At 25.2% G+C, this 14,776-nt stretch overlaps 3 protein-coding genes across 5 annotated transcripts; 1 reads left to right on the forward strand and 2 right to left on the reverse strand.

Annotated features, from left to right (window-relative positions):
* Positions 1-512: 512 nt before the first annotated feature.
* Positions 513-4,094, reverse strand: LOC114120251 (terminal uridylyltransferase Tailor-like). Its single transcript, XM_027982106.2, has 5 exons — positions 3,740-4,094; positions 3,017-3,069; positions 2,008-2,072; positions 1,748-1,924; positions 513-1,417 (listed from the first exon to the last, which is right to left on the reverse strand). Exons 2-5 carry the CDS (start codon positions 3,046-3,048, stop codon positions 630-632), a joined length of 1,062 nt encoding a protein of 353 aa, XP_027837907.2. The 5' UTR covers positions 3,049-3,069; positions 3,740-4,094; the 3' UTR covers positions 513-629.
* A 170-nt stretch (positions 4,095-4,264) lies between these two features.
* LOC114120248 (thioredoxin, mitochondrial) lies at positions 4,265-8,420 on the forward strand. 2 transcript variants are annotated; one of them, XM_050197032.1, is made up of 4 exons: positions 4,265-4,407; positions 4,640-4,695; positions 6,654-6,853; positions 6,946-8,420. In XM_050197032.1, the coding sequence occupies exon 4, from the start codon at positions 7,122-7,124 to the stop codon at positions 7,533-7,535; it is 414 nt and encodes a 137-aa protein (XP_050052989.1). In that variant the 5' UTR covers positions 4,265-4,407; positions 4,640-4,695; positions 6,654-6,853; positions 6,946-7,121; the 3' UTR covers positions 7,536-8,420. The 2 variants fall into 2 exon arrangements, with proteins under 2 accessions (XP_050052989.1, XP_050052991.1); XM_050197034.1 differs by lacking the exon at positions 4,265-4,407 and adding an exon at positions 4,446-4,578.
* Positions 8,421-11,563: 3,143 nt separating this feature from the next.
* Positions 11,564-14,681, reverse strand: LOC126548877 (adenylate kinase 7-like). Of its 2 annotated transcripts, none has more exons than XM_050196908.1 (2): positions 14,591-14,681; positions 11,564-14,369 (listed from the first exon to the last, which is right to left on the reverse strand). In XM_050196908.1, exons 1-2 carry the CDS (start codon positions 14,647-14,649, stop codon positions 11,744-11,746), a joined length of 2,685 nt encoding a protein of 894 aa, XP_050052865.1. In that variant the 5' UTR covers positions 14,650-14,681; the 3' UTR covers positions 11,564-11,743. The 2 variants fall into 2 exon arrangements, with proteins under 2 accessions (XP_050052865.1, XP_050052870.1); XM_050196913.1 differs by having other exon boundaries at positions 11,564-13,982; positions 14,591-14,677.
* Positions 14,682-14,776: the final 95 nt, after the last annotated feature.

Genomic DNA, 14,776 nt, shown 5'->3' on the forward strand with positions numbered 1-14,776 from the left:
AATTTTTGTATATTAATTTCTTTTGCATAATAAAACATTCAACAATTTTAAGTTAATAAGAATCTCAGAACTGCAAATGAAATATAAAGAAAATCAGTACAATTAAAATACATCTTAGTTGAATTTCAATTATAAATGAATAAAAATAATAGTGATTCAGATTTTAATATATTTAAATTATTGTTTAATATTGTTGCGTGCCAGTATCAGATTTGAATCCAAATGGTTATTTTGAACGAAAGTTAAACTTAATAACGAATAATCTCAAATGCATCATTAGTGCACTATAATTATTGGTGTGCTTAATATCCCGACACGTTTCATGGTCATAGTATAGCATATACATCTCCCTCGACACGAGGCATGGTCATACTAACTTAGCCTTGATATATCATAGATCTTGTAGCCCATAAAAATATTTATAACACCAAACAACTTAAAATGTATAATATACTAAAATTAATATATTTTAAATTTATGGTTTTATAGGTATTTGCATTAAAAAGTTATAATATAGTGTATCAGATTTATTAAAAAAAAAAATTTGTTTAAAATATCACAGTTTTAAGTATTAAAAAATGCTTAAAATACAATACAGACATTTTATCTTAAACTATTAAAGCTAAATGTTAGCTTAAGTTGTTTTTTGTTTTTAATTCTGCACAAGCATTAATAAACTTTTCAAATACTTTTGGAGTCACTCTTGCAGTAATATTTACATTATGCTGAAATGGATCTTGAGTGTACATTTTGAATGGACAAGAACCCAAAAATAACAACTTTTGGCATTCCTGGTTTTCTTTATAAAATTGTTTATACCTCCATAGTTCATCTGGAAGTTGTTCTACATTTTCAAAATCCGTTTTAAGTAATGGATAACCAGTGTATGGACTTATCACAAATTTATTAAAATCAAAATTTGAATAATATTTATAGAAAGTATTCAATATGTCATTTTCACTTAAAGTTTCTTGTTTTTTAACAATATCATCTTGTGGTTTTTTGGAAAACGCACAATTCCATTGACCAACTAGAATTTCTGGAACAGATTTTTGTAAATCACGAATTGCTGGTAATAATCCCAAAACTTGCATGATAAATAATCCTAGCCAATAGAATGAATAACTAGAAAATCCGTTTGTATTAATCAGCCCAATATTTTTAGCCCATATCTTTAACTTCATTAAAACTGGTTTAATACGATAGTCCATACTTAAAATGTGATTAAGAAGATGAGAATTATGAACTGCACTGATATTATTAAATGATATATCACAATCAACACCAGTATTTAGATGAGTGCATTTTATAATAGGTATTTTAGCACCAATTAAAGGAAACACCTTAATAAATACTTGACTTTGACGAAGTTTATTGGCAAATGATTTTATCACATTTTTGGCTGAAGATTTTGAAACTGAAATTTAAAAAAACAAGGAAAATGTATATAAAAAAAAAAAAAAAATTTAAAATAGATAAAAAATAATAGGTTAGTAGAGAGTAAAAGTTAAAATTAAAATAACAATTTTATTATGATATACCATTAAAATTTAAAGCTGAAATCTAATAAATAATATTAGTTACCTATGAACTTATGAACATAAATATCCTAATCATCCATATTTAAACTTGTTTTTATTTGAAGTAGAAGATTTTTATAAAGATTAGAATTTCATTTGCTATATTACTTAATGCTATTAACTATTTATGAATACATTTATTTATTAAAACAAATTTTAATACTAACCATAGTTTATATTAAAGTCAACATCGCTGTCAGAAATGTTAAGACCTGAAATTCTTGATCCGTAAGGTTGAATGTCTGTTATAGTTGTGTTTAACTCATTAGAATTTATTAAAATTCTTTGCAACTCTGTTTTGAACAATGTAACAATGTTAAAATCTTTGTTTGATTTAAATTTTTCTGAAAAGCATTAAAATAATATATATTTAACAATTTCAAATACAAAACAAAATGTTCAAGTATTAAATTATTTTTGATCTTACTGTGTTTGTAAAATTCTTTGGATTGAAGAGGTCTCTTTTTAGCATTCATAAATTTGTTTTTTTTACTAAAAAAAAAAGTTAAAATATATTAGACTATACCTAATGGAAATAAGGTGAAAAAATATTGTTGAATCACATAGTGGCATGTCCAGGATAAATTCAGATTAGGCCCATTTAAATAAAATGTACTCTGCAATCTGTAGTCAATTATATTGTATATCGTCCACTATTATTAATAATATTTAATTATTTAATTTTTCATTTTGGAAAACTCTATTGATGAAACTTTGTAGGATCTTTCAATAACACTGAACTGAACCCCTTTTTGATTAATATCAATATGTTTTGATACTTATTACCATCAAAAAATATCTTTTAGTTTATGGTGCATTTACTGGTACAGCCATATAATATAATAACTGTACTCATATTTAGCTAATTGGTTTTGACAATCAATTTTTATAAGAAATATTAATAAGCTTTGTAATAATTTTTAAACAAAATTATCATTTGTAAAATTGTTTAATGATAGATTAATTGATATTGCAGTTAAAAAAAATTAGGATTTGTTACCAAACTTTTTGTTCATTTCACTTAATATACTGCTATATTACTTAGTTGTCAGTTTGTTACAAATTATAAAAATTATTAACACATAATTAAATCCATAACTGAGTCATAAGTTAATAAAATGTATTAACGTTTTATGAGGTTCTATAATAAAATTTCATATTTTTTTCGAAATTTAATTTTGTTTACTCATATTACTTTACTTTAATAAATTACCATTACTTTTTGTTAAAAATTGTATTATTATTTAGAAGAAACAAAATAACATTAATTCAATTTATTTAAGGTTTCTAAATTATTGTAGGACGGACCTATCAGCTAGGCATGTCACTGAAATCACATAAAATAAATACATAAAAAAGTATAATTTTTTTATTTAAAAATTAGAATACTTAAATGCTAGACAGAATACCAAAATTCATTTATATAGCATAATTACCTGTTTGGGAATGGAGCACATTGGTTATCCATTTTTACAAGTTTTCATAACATCTAAAAATAAAAATAATAAATTTTATATTTTTTATAAATAGTAGTTACAGAGTACAAATGTGTACTGAGTGAAATATTTGGTTTATATTTATTATTAAGTTTCTTTCTTTCTTTTTTTATTTTTGTAGTAATCAACGTGTGACGGATTTTCAAGAATTTTGTGGGGGGGTCCTGTGTTATATTATATTGTGTTTATGTACGTAAACTATGGGTCAGACTTGGTGTATGTATTGTATTATATTTATATATGTATATATCAGTGTCTGGGGGGTCCAGACCCCATGGACTCCCCCCCCCGTAAAATCGATATGGGCAAGATAAGACATGGCTTTATCCATTGTATATGATCTACCTTAGATTCTAAGGTATATGGGAATCATGGGTTTTGGGCTATTATTGACTTGTAATTTTGATAGTTGGTGTTAAATGCTAATTATTAGTTGGCTGTTGATTTATTTACTTTAGCAATATGAAGTATTTATTCTTTATTATTTTAATGATGGAACATTTGGAATGTATATATAAAAAAAAATATTTTGTTTGAAATTTGTGCTTAAAACATACTTAGGAACACATTTTTTTTCAACATAAATTTGTTCTGACTTTGTTAAGCAAAAATTTATAAATTAAGCATAAATTCAATTTTAAAATTAAACATATTAAAATTTACCATTTAACTCCGCACTATTGAGCTGTACGATTTCTGGTATTAGTGCTCCGGTTCACGTTCACTGGTTCATACAGTAATGATTGCTTAAAAATTAAAATCACTATCTACTCCGAAAGTTGTCGAGTATCAAAATATCGATTTTTGACACCTTGACAGCACCTCAGCGCAATTCACTCATCATCAGACCATAAATTATAAGTAAAATAGTATATCGCGGACTATACCGAGTACCGACCACGAATGACGAATGTCGTTCCACTATTCCAGGGTCCAGACTTCCAGACCACGGTTTTCTAGACGTTCCAGTTATCAGGATTTAAAATATATCTTAAATTCTTAAATCGTGGTTATCATAGAATAGTTCGCCATAATCACGACCTCAGGTAAATGTTTTATGGTCTTAACGTAACCATGGTCTTAGACTATAAATAGTAAAAACAACTACAAAAAAAAATAATAGAAAACTTGATAACCTGTGACTATAAAAAATAGTATGAATGTATGATTAATGATTATAAAAAAATAATTCGTGATACTACCTATTTACTATATTTTACTGTAAAATATAATTATTACTTATTTGATATTCAATAATTCGCCTTTCCCTATTTTAGCGTATTGTTTAAAATTTTTTGTTTTATTAGTATTTACTAGTTGTTACTTGTTAGGTAAGATTTTATGAACTAAGATATTTAATCCATTATTTAAGAAATTGAACATTATATTTTAACTGAAAATTTTACTCGTACAATCAACTAATCAAACAATGAATATTGTCTTTATGGTTTAATTTATTATTTATCTTATTGTCTTAGTATCAAGTGAATATATAATCAAATGTAAATATTTTTTTTTTATACAGTTTAAATTTAACTATAAATTTACTATTTATTTTAACAGGAACATAATATGGTTGACAGTTATTAAATATAATTAAAATGATTACAAAATATCAGGTAAGAAAAAGTTACACAAACAATTATAAAACAATATATATAATACAGGGTTACTGGGTCGGGCAGTGAAATGAAAAGATTTCTATACTTAATATAATAAAAAGTTTAATTTATAAAAATTAATTAATTTTTGTTTTAACAAATGTAAACATGAGTTACAAGAGTTATCATTTAGTGTTCAATAATAAAGGCTATTTTCTATAAACTATGCTTGCTAAATGACGTTCATTGAAATTTATTCATTCTTGTAGATCCCTTGCTCTCCTGATTTATCAGCTGTTACTTATTTGTTATTGGTTAATGTAGTTCATTAAATAAAAAATGTTTGAGAACAATCCACTAGAATTATCCATGTCAACAAACAATTTATTTGGAATGAAATTGAAATAATATATGTTAATATGCTGGAAAGGTCATGCAAAAATTCCAGTTAATGTTTTAAAAATGCATACTTTTAAATTTTTAAAAAAGGTCATTTAATGAGCAAAATTTAAAAAAAAAATTATTTAACAATAATTATAGTAAAATCTCTCTATAACAAAATCTTTTAGGACCAACAATTTTTTGCATTATAGGGTGGTAGAATTATATTATGTTATTTAAACAGGGACTATTGACATTTTCCGTTATAAGGAGGATTCTGTCTAATAGAGGGTTTTTTATTGAGAGGTTTTACTGTACCTAGTTTTTATTGATATTATTGTACTTTAGACTTATTAAAATTAAAATTAATTCATTCTTTGAAGAATAATTATAATAATTTAATATATATATATAAGATATTAAATGAAATAATAAAATATTAATATTATAAATTTATTATATTACATTGTTTAATTCAATTTCATAAAAGTAAATATTAAAAATCTATTTGAGTTCATGTTCAAATTAGTGTAACAATGATTAAGTATTCCCATACCACCATATTTAATCATTGTTACTTATACTTGTGACACTTAATTGTTACACTAATTTATAAGAAATACATTTATTTATTTTACTAAAAAGGCCTTATTATTATTAATTTTTATATACTATTTAAAATTTAAGATATTTATGCCCATAACTCCTTGAAATAAAACCAAAGAAGTTTATAGCAGATGACTCTTGTATTTACATGGTTTAAGCTTGAGTCCGTGTGCAAGGTAGAAGTTTGGAGATTCATCCCCCCCATTTTATGAATTTTTGAAACTGTACATTTTAAAATGATTATAGCTTACTTAAAAATAATAATACAAATAAGAGGCTAAGTGGTGCCCTAGATATTAATCTCCTTTTTAAATTTTATAATACGTTAATTCACTTTTATATTTAAATTAACAGCATACTATTGATACTGGTAAACAAATATTTGGTATGTCATACATGTTTAAGACGGAGATAATGCAAGTGGTTACAATGTCCTCTTAGTATTAATTTTATTTCATAATACCTTTTATGAAGGAACCCTGCACACGGTTAGGATATTTATTATATTTGAATGAAACTGTACCAAAATGTTGTGAGGATCATGCAGTTTTCTAGAATAAGTACTTTACTATACCATCATTTCTTTGTCCAAAAAATCCAACAATACTTGCAGTTGCAGCCCCAAATTTTCAAACTACTAAAAATACCGAGATCAAACTAGAGCTAATAATAAATTATACAGTTAGTTTAAAGTGGTTATAAATTTAAGTATATTCTTATTCTAGTTCAAATTTAACCGCTTACATTAGATTTCATTGAAATTAACTTCTAAAAATGTATTATCTCTTAAAATAAACTTGTACCAATTATAGAATTTAAAAAAAAAATGGATTATTAACCATTTGTCTAAAATAAAATATTTGTCTAAGTCAGGTTAGATAATTAATGGTTTAATTTCTATCCTATTAAAAATTATTTCAAGTAATTAACAGAATAATTGATTGTTGTACATTTATTGCATTAACATATTTATATATATTATTTTAAAGGTAAAATGTCTTCTGCAACAATTGGTATTGGTGCTATTATTTTAATTGGACTCTGGTCGTCTTCTTTTATATTGTGTCTTCTATCTCTTCGAACACGTCATAGTATTGGACCAATTGTTTTGGTATCTACAATCATTATAACAATTATAATACTTTCAATACCTCGAAGTTCAGTAGATACACCTAAACCAGATATTAAGGTAATAGTTATACAGTATATACTTTTTATTTTTTATTTTATCTATACTCTTAATTGAATTATAAATTATTTTTATAAATTGTCTATCTTTAGATTGTAGATCCATTGTTTGTTTGGCGTTTAACAACTCTGAGTGTACTATCTATAAGTACAGCAATAGGATTAGCAGCATTGTTTTCTTCACATGTTATGAGTCGCAAAACTGTACCGCAACTTAAATCTTGGGTGCTTTAAGTTATTACACAAAACTTTGTTATAAACTTATAATAATGTCTTTCAATCGCTTTCGTTATTTGGAAAAAGTCCATCAAACAACTAAACGATCAATGTCAGTTGGTCGTGTGTATCGTAAATCATTTACAGTATGTGGTAGTGAAGACTTTATACAGAATGTGTTAAAAAGTGATATGCCTGTGATTGTCAACTTCCATGCAGAATGGTGTGAACCTTGTTTAACATTAACACCATTGTTAAAAAAGATGGTTGGAGACTCACCATCTGTACATTTAGCAATAGTGGATGTGGAAAAAAATGCTGATTTGGTTCATACATTTGAGGTAAAAGCAGTTCCAGCTGTTTTAGCCATTCGCGATGGTCATGTCATTGACAAATTTATTGGGCTTATTGACAATGATATGATCGATGAAATGGTGAAAAAAATATCTAAACCAGAAGATGTATAGACATAATGATAATTTATTATGAAATATAAATTGTATAAAATCATTATATTGTGACACATTATATTAATATATCTTTAATTGTAGTGTATTACTAGCTCGCTTTTAAACCAGTTTAAAAATAAAACATTAATCTTTTTAATACTAATTATTCCCAATTATAATAAAAAAATTGAATATTATTTCATTTTGAAATCTAGCTTATAACTTATAGTAACCAGTGACATATTTATGGAGAAGAGGGAGTGATATGGATGTTAGAACACCCCCTATCGGCTGTATGTATTATGTAGTAGTTGTTGTTTTAATATTAGTATTATTTATTTTATGTGCTTTAGAATAAAAGTTTCATACAACTTAACATACTTATTATAATAATTTATATCAATATATAGTTTTTGTTAAAGTATTATCGCCCCAACCTTTCATGACTATTGAATGTTAAAACACCCCTGTAAAATGAATCCTGGATACTCCACTGCATTCAACATTAATTTTTTTTTCTAGTCACTATTATATTGTTTGTTTTATATTAATATTAAAATATTTTAAAATAATTTGTGTGTTTATGTAAATATCAACAAACGTGTATTAGTAATTTTATTTTATTTTTTTTATATATTCATTTAAATATTGCATTTACTTGTATTATAATTTATACTTAGTATAGTAATTATATAACTTTGATTAGTTGCACTAATGGTACAATGTGAGATTTACCGAATTCTAAATAATAAAAATTTTCATTTTTTCTGTGAGTATTTCTAAATAATATAATTATTATAATGAAAAGATTTTTTCATTTATACCTATGTATAGTAGAACCTTGATTATCCAAGGTAATGATTGGGGGTTATACTTATAAATAAAAACTATGGTTGATTGAGACTTTTTGTTTATTTAACTTTATTGTATAGTGTATTATCTTAATATATATAAATCTCGTGTCACAATGTTTGTCCTCAATGGACTCCTAAACCACTTAACCGATTTTGATGAAATTTTTTACACCGCGTGTAATTTGGTCCAACTTAAAAGATAGGATAGTTTTTTTTCAATATGTATTATTAATAATATGTGCTCAAACAGGAATATTGAGATTTACGATAGAAATTTTTGTTTATAAATGGTTGCTATGGGGGTTATAAGATTTGAGAATAATATTTATTTATTTGTGGTTGCTATGGTAATATATAAAATTAATATAATGAATTACGGATTTTGATAACATTTGGTAACCATTTAATAGGTAATATGAATATAATATAATATAATATAATATAATTCCTCTTATTGGTCGCAGGAAAATGTGCTTATGTAATACAATTTTAGGAAAATACACCAGAAAAGTTCAGAATCTGGGTGTAAAAAAACAACAACAACTGTCACTGCAGTTGTTCAGCAAGAAAATAAACTATATTAAGGTCGCTATTGATTATGATTGAATATAATAGTTATAGACCTGATGTTATATTTTGTTAAAACCATAACAACAAAAATAAGAATTAGCGAAATAAGTCAATGGCCACAGGAAATTTAAAATTCACAGCAATAGTTAAATTTAAATTAAATTAAACTTGCCAATCGCGTGAATGCACGTTGTGACTACAATAACCTTGATTATTTTTTTTCCAGACGCATCATCGGCGAGCTGGACGCTCTCATCGGATTTTAGTGCGTTAAGGTTGGGTTAGGATTATGTATTAATTGATTAATATAATCCACCGTACTATGTCAAACTTGGTATAACTTTGATATTTATTAGAGTTAAATCATACACTTACATACAAACAGCACTAGGTCCGCGATCTACCGCAGATAGATTGCCTACCTGATAAATGATAATAATATACTTCAACAGTTCAGCGAATCAGAATTTTTATTACGGGCAACAGAAAACTTAAGATAAATCTAGAACATAATCCACCGAATATTAAATAATGAATTGAACAAAGTTTGAGTCATATAGAGTTGGTATATTTAACGAGCAAGATAAATATTAGTTAGTAACATTATAAACATAGATCATTCTTATATTAATTATTTTGAAAATAGTGCTGGGATAATACACAATATAGTATGGTGTATCACATAGTACATAGGTATTTAAATGCAATTTTAATATAAAATTTTCATATCTCCGTGATAAACCATATTTATATGTTTTATTAAATTTTCTCACATAATAACACTAATACATGGCCTACGAAAATGCAAAAAAAACCAACTAATACGCGGGCAACGCCGTGTCGGGACAGCTTGATTATAATATATAATTTAATATACATTTTTTTACAGCAATAGACTAACATAACAAGTTATACTAAGTTTTACCAACAGGCAACAATACAAAAACCACGAGATGACACATTATTGTATTTAACCCACTGTAGTAAAAAAAAAAAATGACATGACTTTGAAACTTAAGTGTTAGAAATTATAAAATTCTTAAACACATCTCGCGGGGTCCGCAATCTACCATGTGTGGATTGCCTACATGATAATATACTGCTCTCATAATCATAACTCATAAGAGAGTCTCACGGCAACGGTAAGCAGAATGACTATAATATTATGACTAGAGTAACTGTAACTCACTGGCTGATAAACGTAGAGCCTGAACAATGATAGATCGATCGATGCTTACAATTTACACGGTACATTCGTAAAATCGTATCACAAATTTAGTGTGTAATAAGAAAGCATTTTACAAAATTCGCATATTAAAGTGGTGCTTTCACAAGATTTTTGAGAATCAAAACAGTCAATGAAAATGTCTAAGTTTTGAACACCGTTAAACCGAATAGTAAATAACAAATTAATCAAAATTCGAATCTATATATATAGAATTTGCATTTTTAACGGGCAACGAAGTGCACGGGGTCAGCTAGTATATTATATTTATTTATTATTAATTAACGCCCATTAGGGCAATTACAAAGGTAGATTTACAAAAAAAATTTACATAATATTATTATTTTTACAATATAGTTAACGTCTAATTGTTTACAAAATAATACACAGAACATAATATAATTTGGATTAACATTGTTGATGTTTTGGGCTAGACATACAGATAGGGGATAATTCATTTGCCAAACGCATTAAATGGTCGATGGGCGATTGTGACTATGTGACTATAATTAGAGGTACAAAAAAGGACGACAAATTGTGCAGTGAAGAGAGTGGAAGGTAAGGGAACTCGAAATTAAACACATACATTTTCTTGTTATAAAGTTATATCAGGGTTTAAAATATGAAGTAATTAATCTTTTATAATTCTATTTATAATTTAATCTACATAGGATTTAATTAAGTATTATTTATCGATCTTAACCCATGTGTGATATATTATATATTGCTTACTCGTCTATTTCTTTACCTTTGGTGAATACAAATTTTTGGAAAAAGGAGCACCATAACCAAGGTTCTTATGTATATATATCTATTTCAATTTTAAATTATTAAAACATTAAAAAGTTAACAACTATTCTCTATTTCATATAAGAATAACACCGAGTGACTGGCTTCTAAGTAATGAGTTAAGTCATGTGGTACTTTAGAGAGCAACACTATCAGCTATAACTAACTATTGGAAACAAAAACTACCATCAATATAAATTGAATTATTGAATGACGTGATGTGGCCAGTGGCCTCATCTATCTCCCTCCTCAAGGTAACTTAAAATATTTTTTATATGGTTCTATTGATTATTTCCTTCATATATGACTTAGTTTCTATTAAAATAGTTTAAATTTTAAAATTCAGTTATGAATTTATTATTCAAATATGAAGAAAATAAATAATACATATTATATTAATATATTAATATAGATAAACTATAATTATAAATTATTATAATAATAACAAATACTTATATTTTTTATAGTAAAAATAAAATTTTGATTTTGATATTTAGGGCCATGAACAGAGTCCTTTGATTTTATAAATGTAAAACTAAGAAAATATTTTAATAGTTATTGATAAAATTATTTTATTAGTTAAATTTATATTATCAACAATAGTATGCAATTAATATACTGTATATTGTATGTTCATAGTTCATGTATTAGTAATTAAACAAATGCATATTTCTAAATATCTAAATAAATCATAATTTGTATCATTATGACTTTTATGAATTAATTTTTACTATTCATATTCATTTTATTATTTAAGTTGATTTAGTAATTTAATTATTATGAGTTATTTATTCACACGCTAAAGTCTCATCCATTTGTGTATTACATAATTTGGTTTTATTCAATACTTTTTCTGGGAACTGTGAGTTTTTATTACCACCTAGGGAAACTTCTTTCAAAATTTTTGGCAAAATATTTGTGTTTAAAAAATTGTGAATCTTTACTAAATTTCTATATTCTTGTTTCTTCTCCCATTTCAAATTTTTGTCAATATCTTTTTTCCATTGTTCTTTCATTATATTTAACTTATTTGATGATACTTGTAACTTTCTATTTATCTTTATTATACTACTTGATTTATTTTTTGGTGTTATTTGACTTTCATTAGTTTCATTCATAACATTCTCATATTGAATATCTCTAAATGAATTATGGCCAATCAACGATATTATGGTATCTGTATAAAACTTGTATTGTAAATTATGAGGTATTGTTTTATCAGCCAATTCTAATGGTACATTTAATCTATGTATAATAATACCTTTATTGGTACAATAATTGTCTAGATCATTTATTATTATTGATTCATAGTTTTGGTTGTTGTTTGCATAAGTACTTTCCGTTATATTTTTATCATGCATGTTTGTCTTGATCATGGAGTTGTTGATATTGACTTCTTGTTCATCATAAATATCTGAACTTTGAGAATCAAAACTATTTGAAATAATTTCAATGTTTTGTTCTAAATTATTGTAATTTAAACATACTGTACTATTTTCATTTATTATAGTTGAACAAGTGTCTTCACAACATTTTTGAATGTTTGTTATTACATCATTATATGATAATAAAATTATAGTATTTGGGTAGGTAATATCACTAATATCTTTATTAAATATAAATTCTATTTGCTCCACATGTAAAGGGAAAATGTTGAGTATATATCCTTGATTACGACAAGAGAATGAAGATAGTGACTCTTTAATTAATGGCAACAAGTAATAATTGTCTAACTGTCCTTTATTTTTATTGAAATTGTTTTTGTAATCATCATATTTTGCATTCAAATTTAATATCAAAAATTTAATATCACTAATTTCTCTATCATTTTCAAGTAGATCTATTTTATTTTTTGTGAATAATCTATAATTTTCATGTTTTTTAAAATAATTATCGTATCTTAAATCATTGAGATTTAAACTATTTTCAGATTGGTCTATGAAAATTTCATGATTTGATAGGTATGTGTTATTGTTTTCAATTTCAAGATTTTTATTAGTATCATTCATCATTTCATTGTTATTTTGTTCATTTAAAGAATAATTATCTATACTCCATTGTTCATCAATCTGTTCTAACCATTCATCAAATTGAGCAATTAATGTTGCTAATGTGTGTTTGATATTGGTTTGTTTTATACATAAATCATTCATTTTTAACTCTAATTCAGTTAGATCATTTTTCAATAAGGCAAAATAATTATTTGTTAAATTAGTAATTTCAATCAGTTGTACCTTATAATATTTAGCTAAACGTTCTGCAATGTTGGATGACACGTGTGTTGGCTGTCCACTAACTATTATTTTTAATGAGTATAAATTATTTGCTTCAATAAATTCACGTATTAATTCTTTCATATTTGATATTATTGATGTTTGTGGTATTTGATAATCAGGTACAATAATGTCCAACATAGTATCTATATTTAGGTCGCTACATATTATATCCCATGTAAAGCTGTTAAATTTATATTGGTTTATGATTAAATGGTCTTCCTGTAAAACTAATTGTGCACTACTAAGTTCATCGCGTACCGATTTTATAATATTGTTAAAACCATATGATTCTTGCTCTGCTGCTAGTACATAATTATTTTGAATAGAATCATACTTTGAAATAGTAAAAACTAATTTGGCTAATTCATCTACATGAAACACAGGTACTGTTCGATTCAACATAGTAATATACATCTCCTTAGGATTGTGCCAAGCATTAGTGAATACATAACGAAAAGCATTTTCTTCATGACCATAAATGATGCCAGTACCAATTATATATGTCTTAAAAATATCTTTGATTTTTGATGAATTAGATTTTAAAAGTAATTTCTCAAATTCAAAAATGTTTTGATATTTAGCTATTGGTAATCGCTCTAAAATACTTTTTTGTGTAAAACTAATATTTACCTCTTCATTCTCACTACACATTTGATCATTACAAGTTTCTTTAACCCAAGTCATTGAAGTTGATATTAATATGAATTTTCTAATAATTCCCTTTTCTTTGGATTTAATTATTTCTTCATCACTATAATTGATTAATTCATTATATATATAGTTAAAAGATAATCTAGCTTGTTCTAATTCTATTGCTGAATCATTTGTAATATCAAATAAAGTAACACTGCACTGCAATAACTTGGTTAAAACTTTATTTGTTTTTATCACATCACAATTTTTTAAATGTTCATGACTTGTACTACTTTGTTCATTTAATAAACTTGTAATTATTTTTAAATTTGTATCGTCTTGTATAATTTTTTTAAATTTGGTTGTTGGTTTTTGTAAAGGCATTAAATGAGGTTTGAAAAATATACCATGTTTATTAAATTCATTCCTTAAATAACTTATTTTCATAGTATTTGAAGGTTGATCTATGAATTCTTGATACTGTTTTTTTGTGAGAAGTCCAATACTACTCATAATATTAATATTTTCAGTTAATAGTGATAAGTCTTGTGTTTCATTTATTATTTTATGTAATTCAGTATTATAAAAGTTGTTTTCTGCCTTACTTATTAGTGTAGTATTAATAAAATTACCATTTATATCAGTTGTTTTATTAATATTGGTAGTTTTTTTAAAGTATTCTATAATATATTTTCCATTAAATGTATCACCATTATTGATAAATACCTTATTCTTTGAAAAAGATTGTCCACATTGCTTCTGACGTTTAGAATGCATTTGAGCATAGCTGTATTCAAAAATTGTCGGAAATTGAAAAACAATTGATTCATTAGTTAAGATATTCAATGAATTCATTTTTCATTAATATATTTAACTAAAAATTAAATGTTCAGAATTTACTTATATTATAAA

The sequence above is a fragment of the Aphis gossypii genome, chromosome 1, assembly GCF_020184175.1.
Source record: "Aphis gossypii isolate Hap1 chromosome 1, ASM2018417v2, whole genome shotgun sequence".
Lineage (NCBI taxonomy): Eukaryota > Metazoa > Arthropoda > Insecta > Hemiptera > Aphididae > Aphis > Aphis gossypii.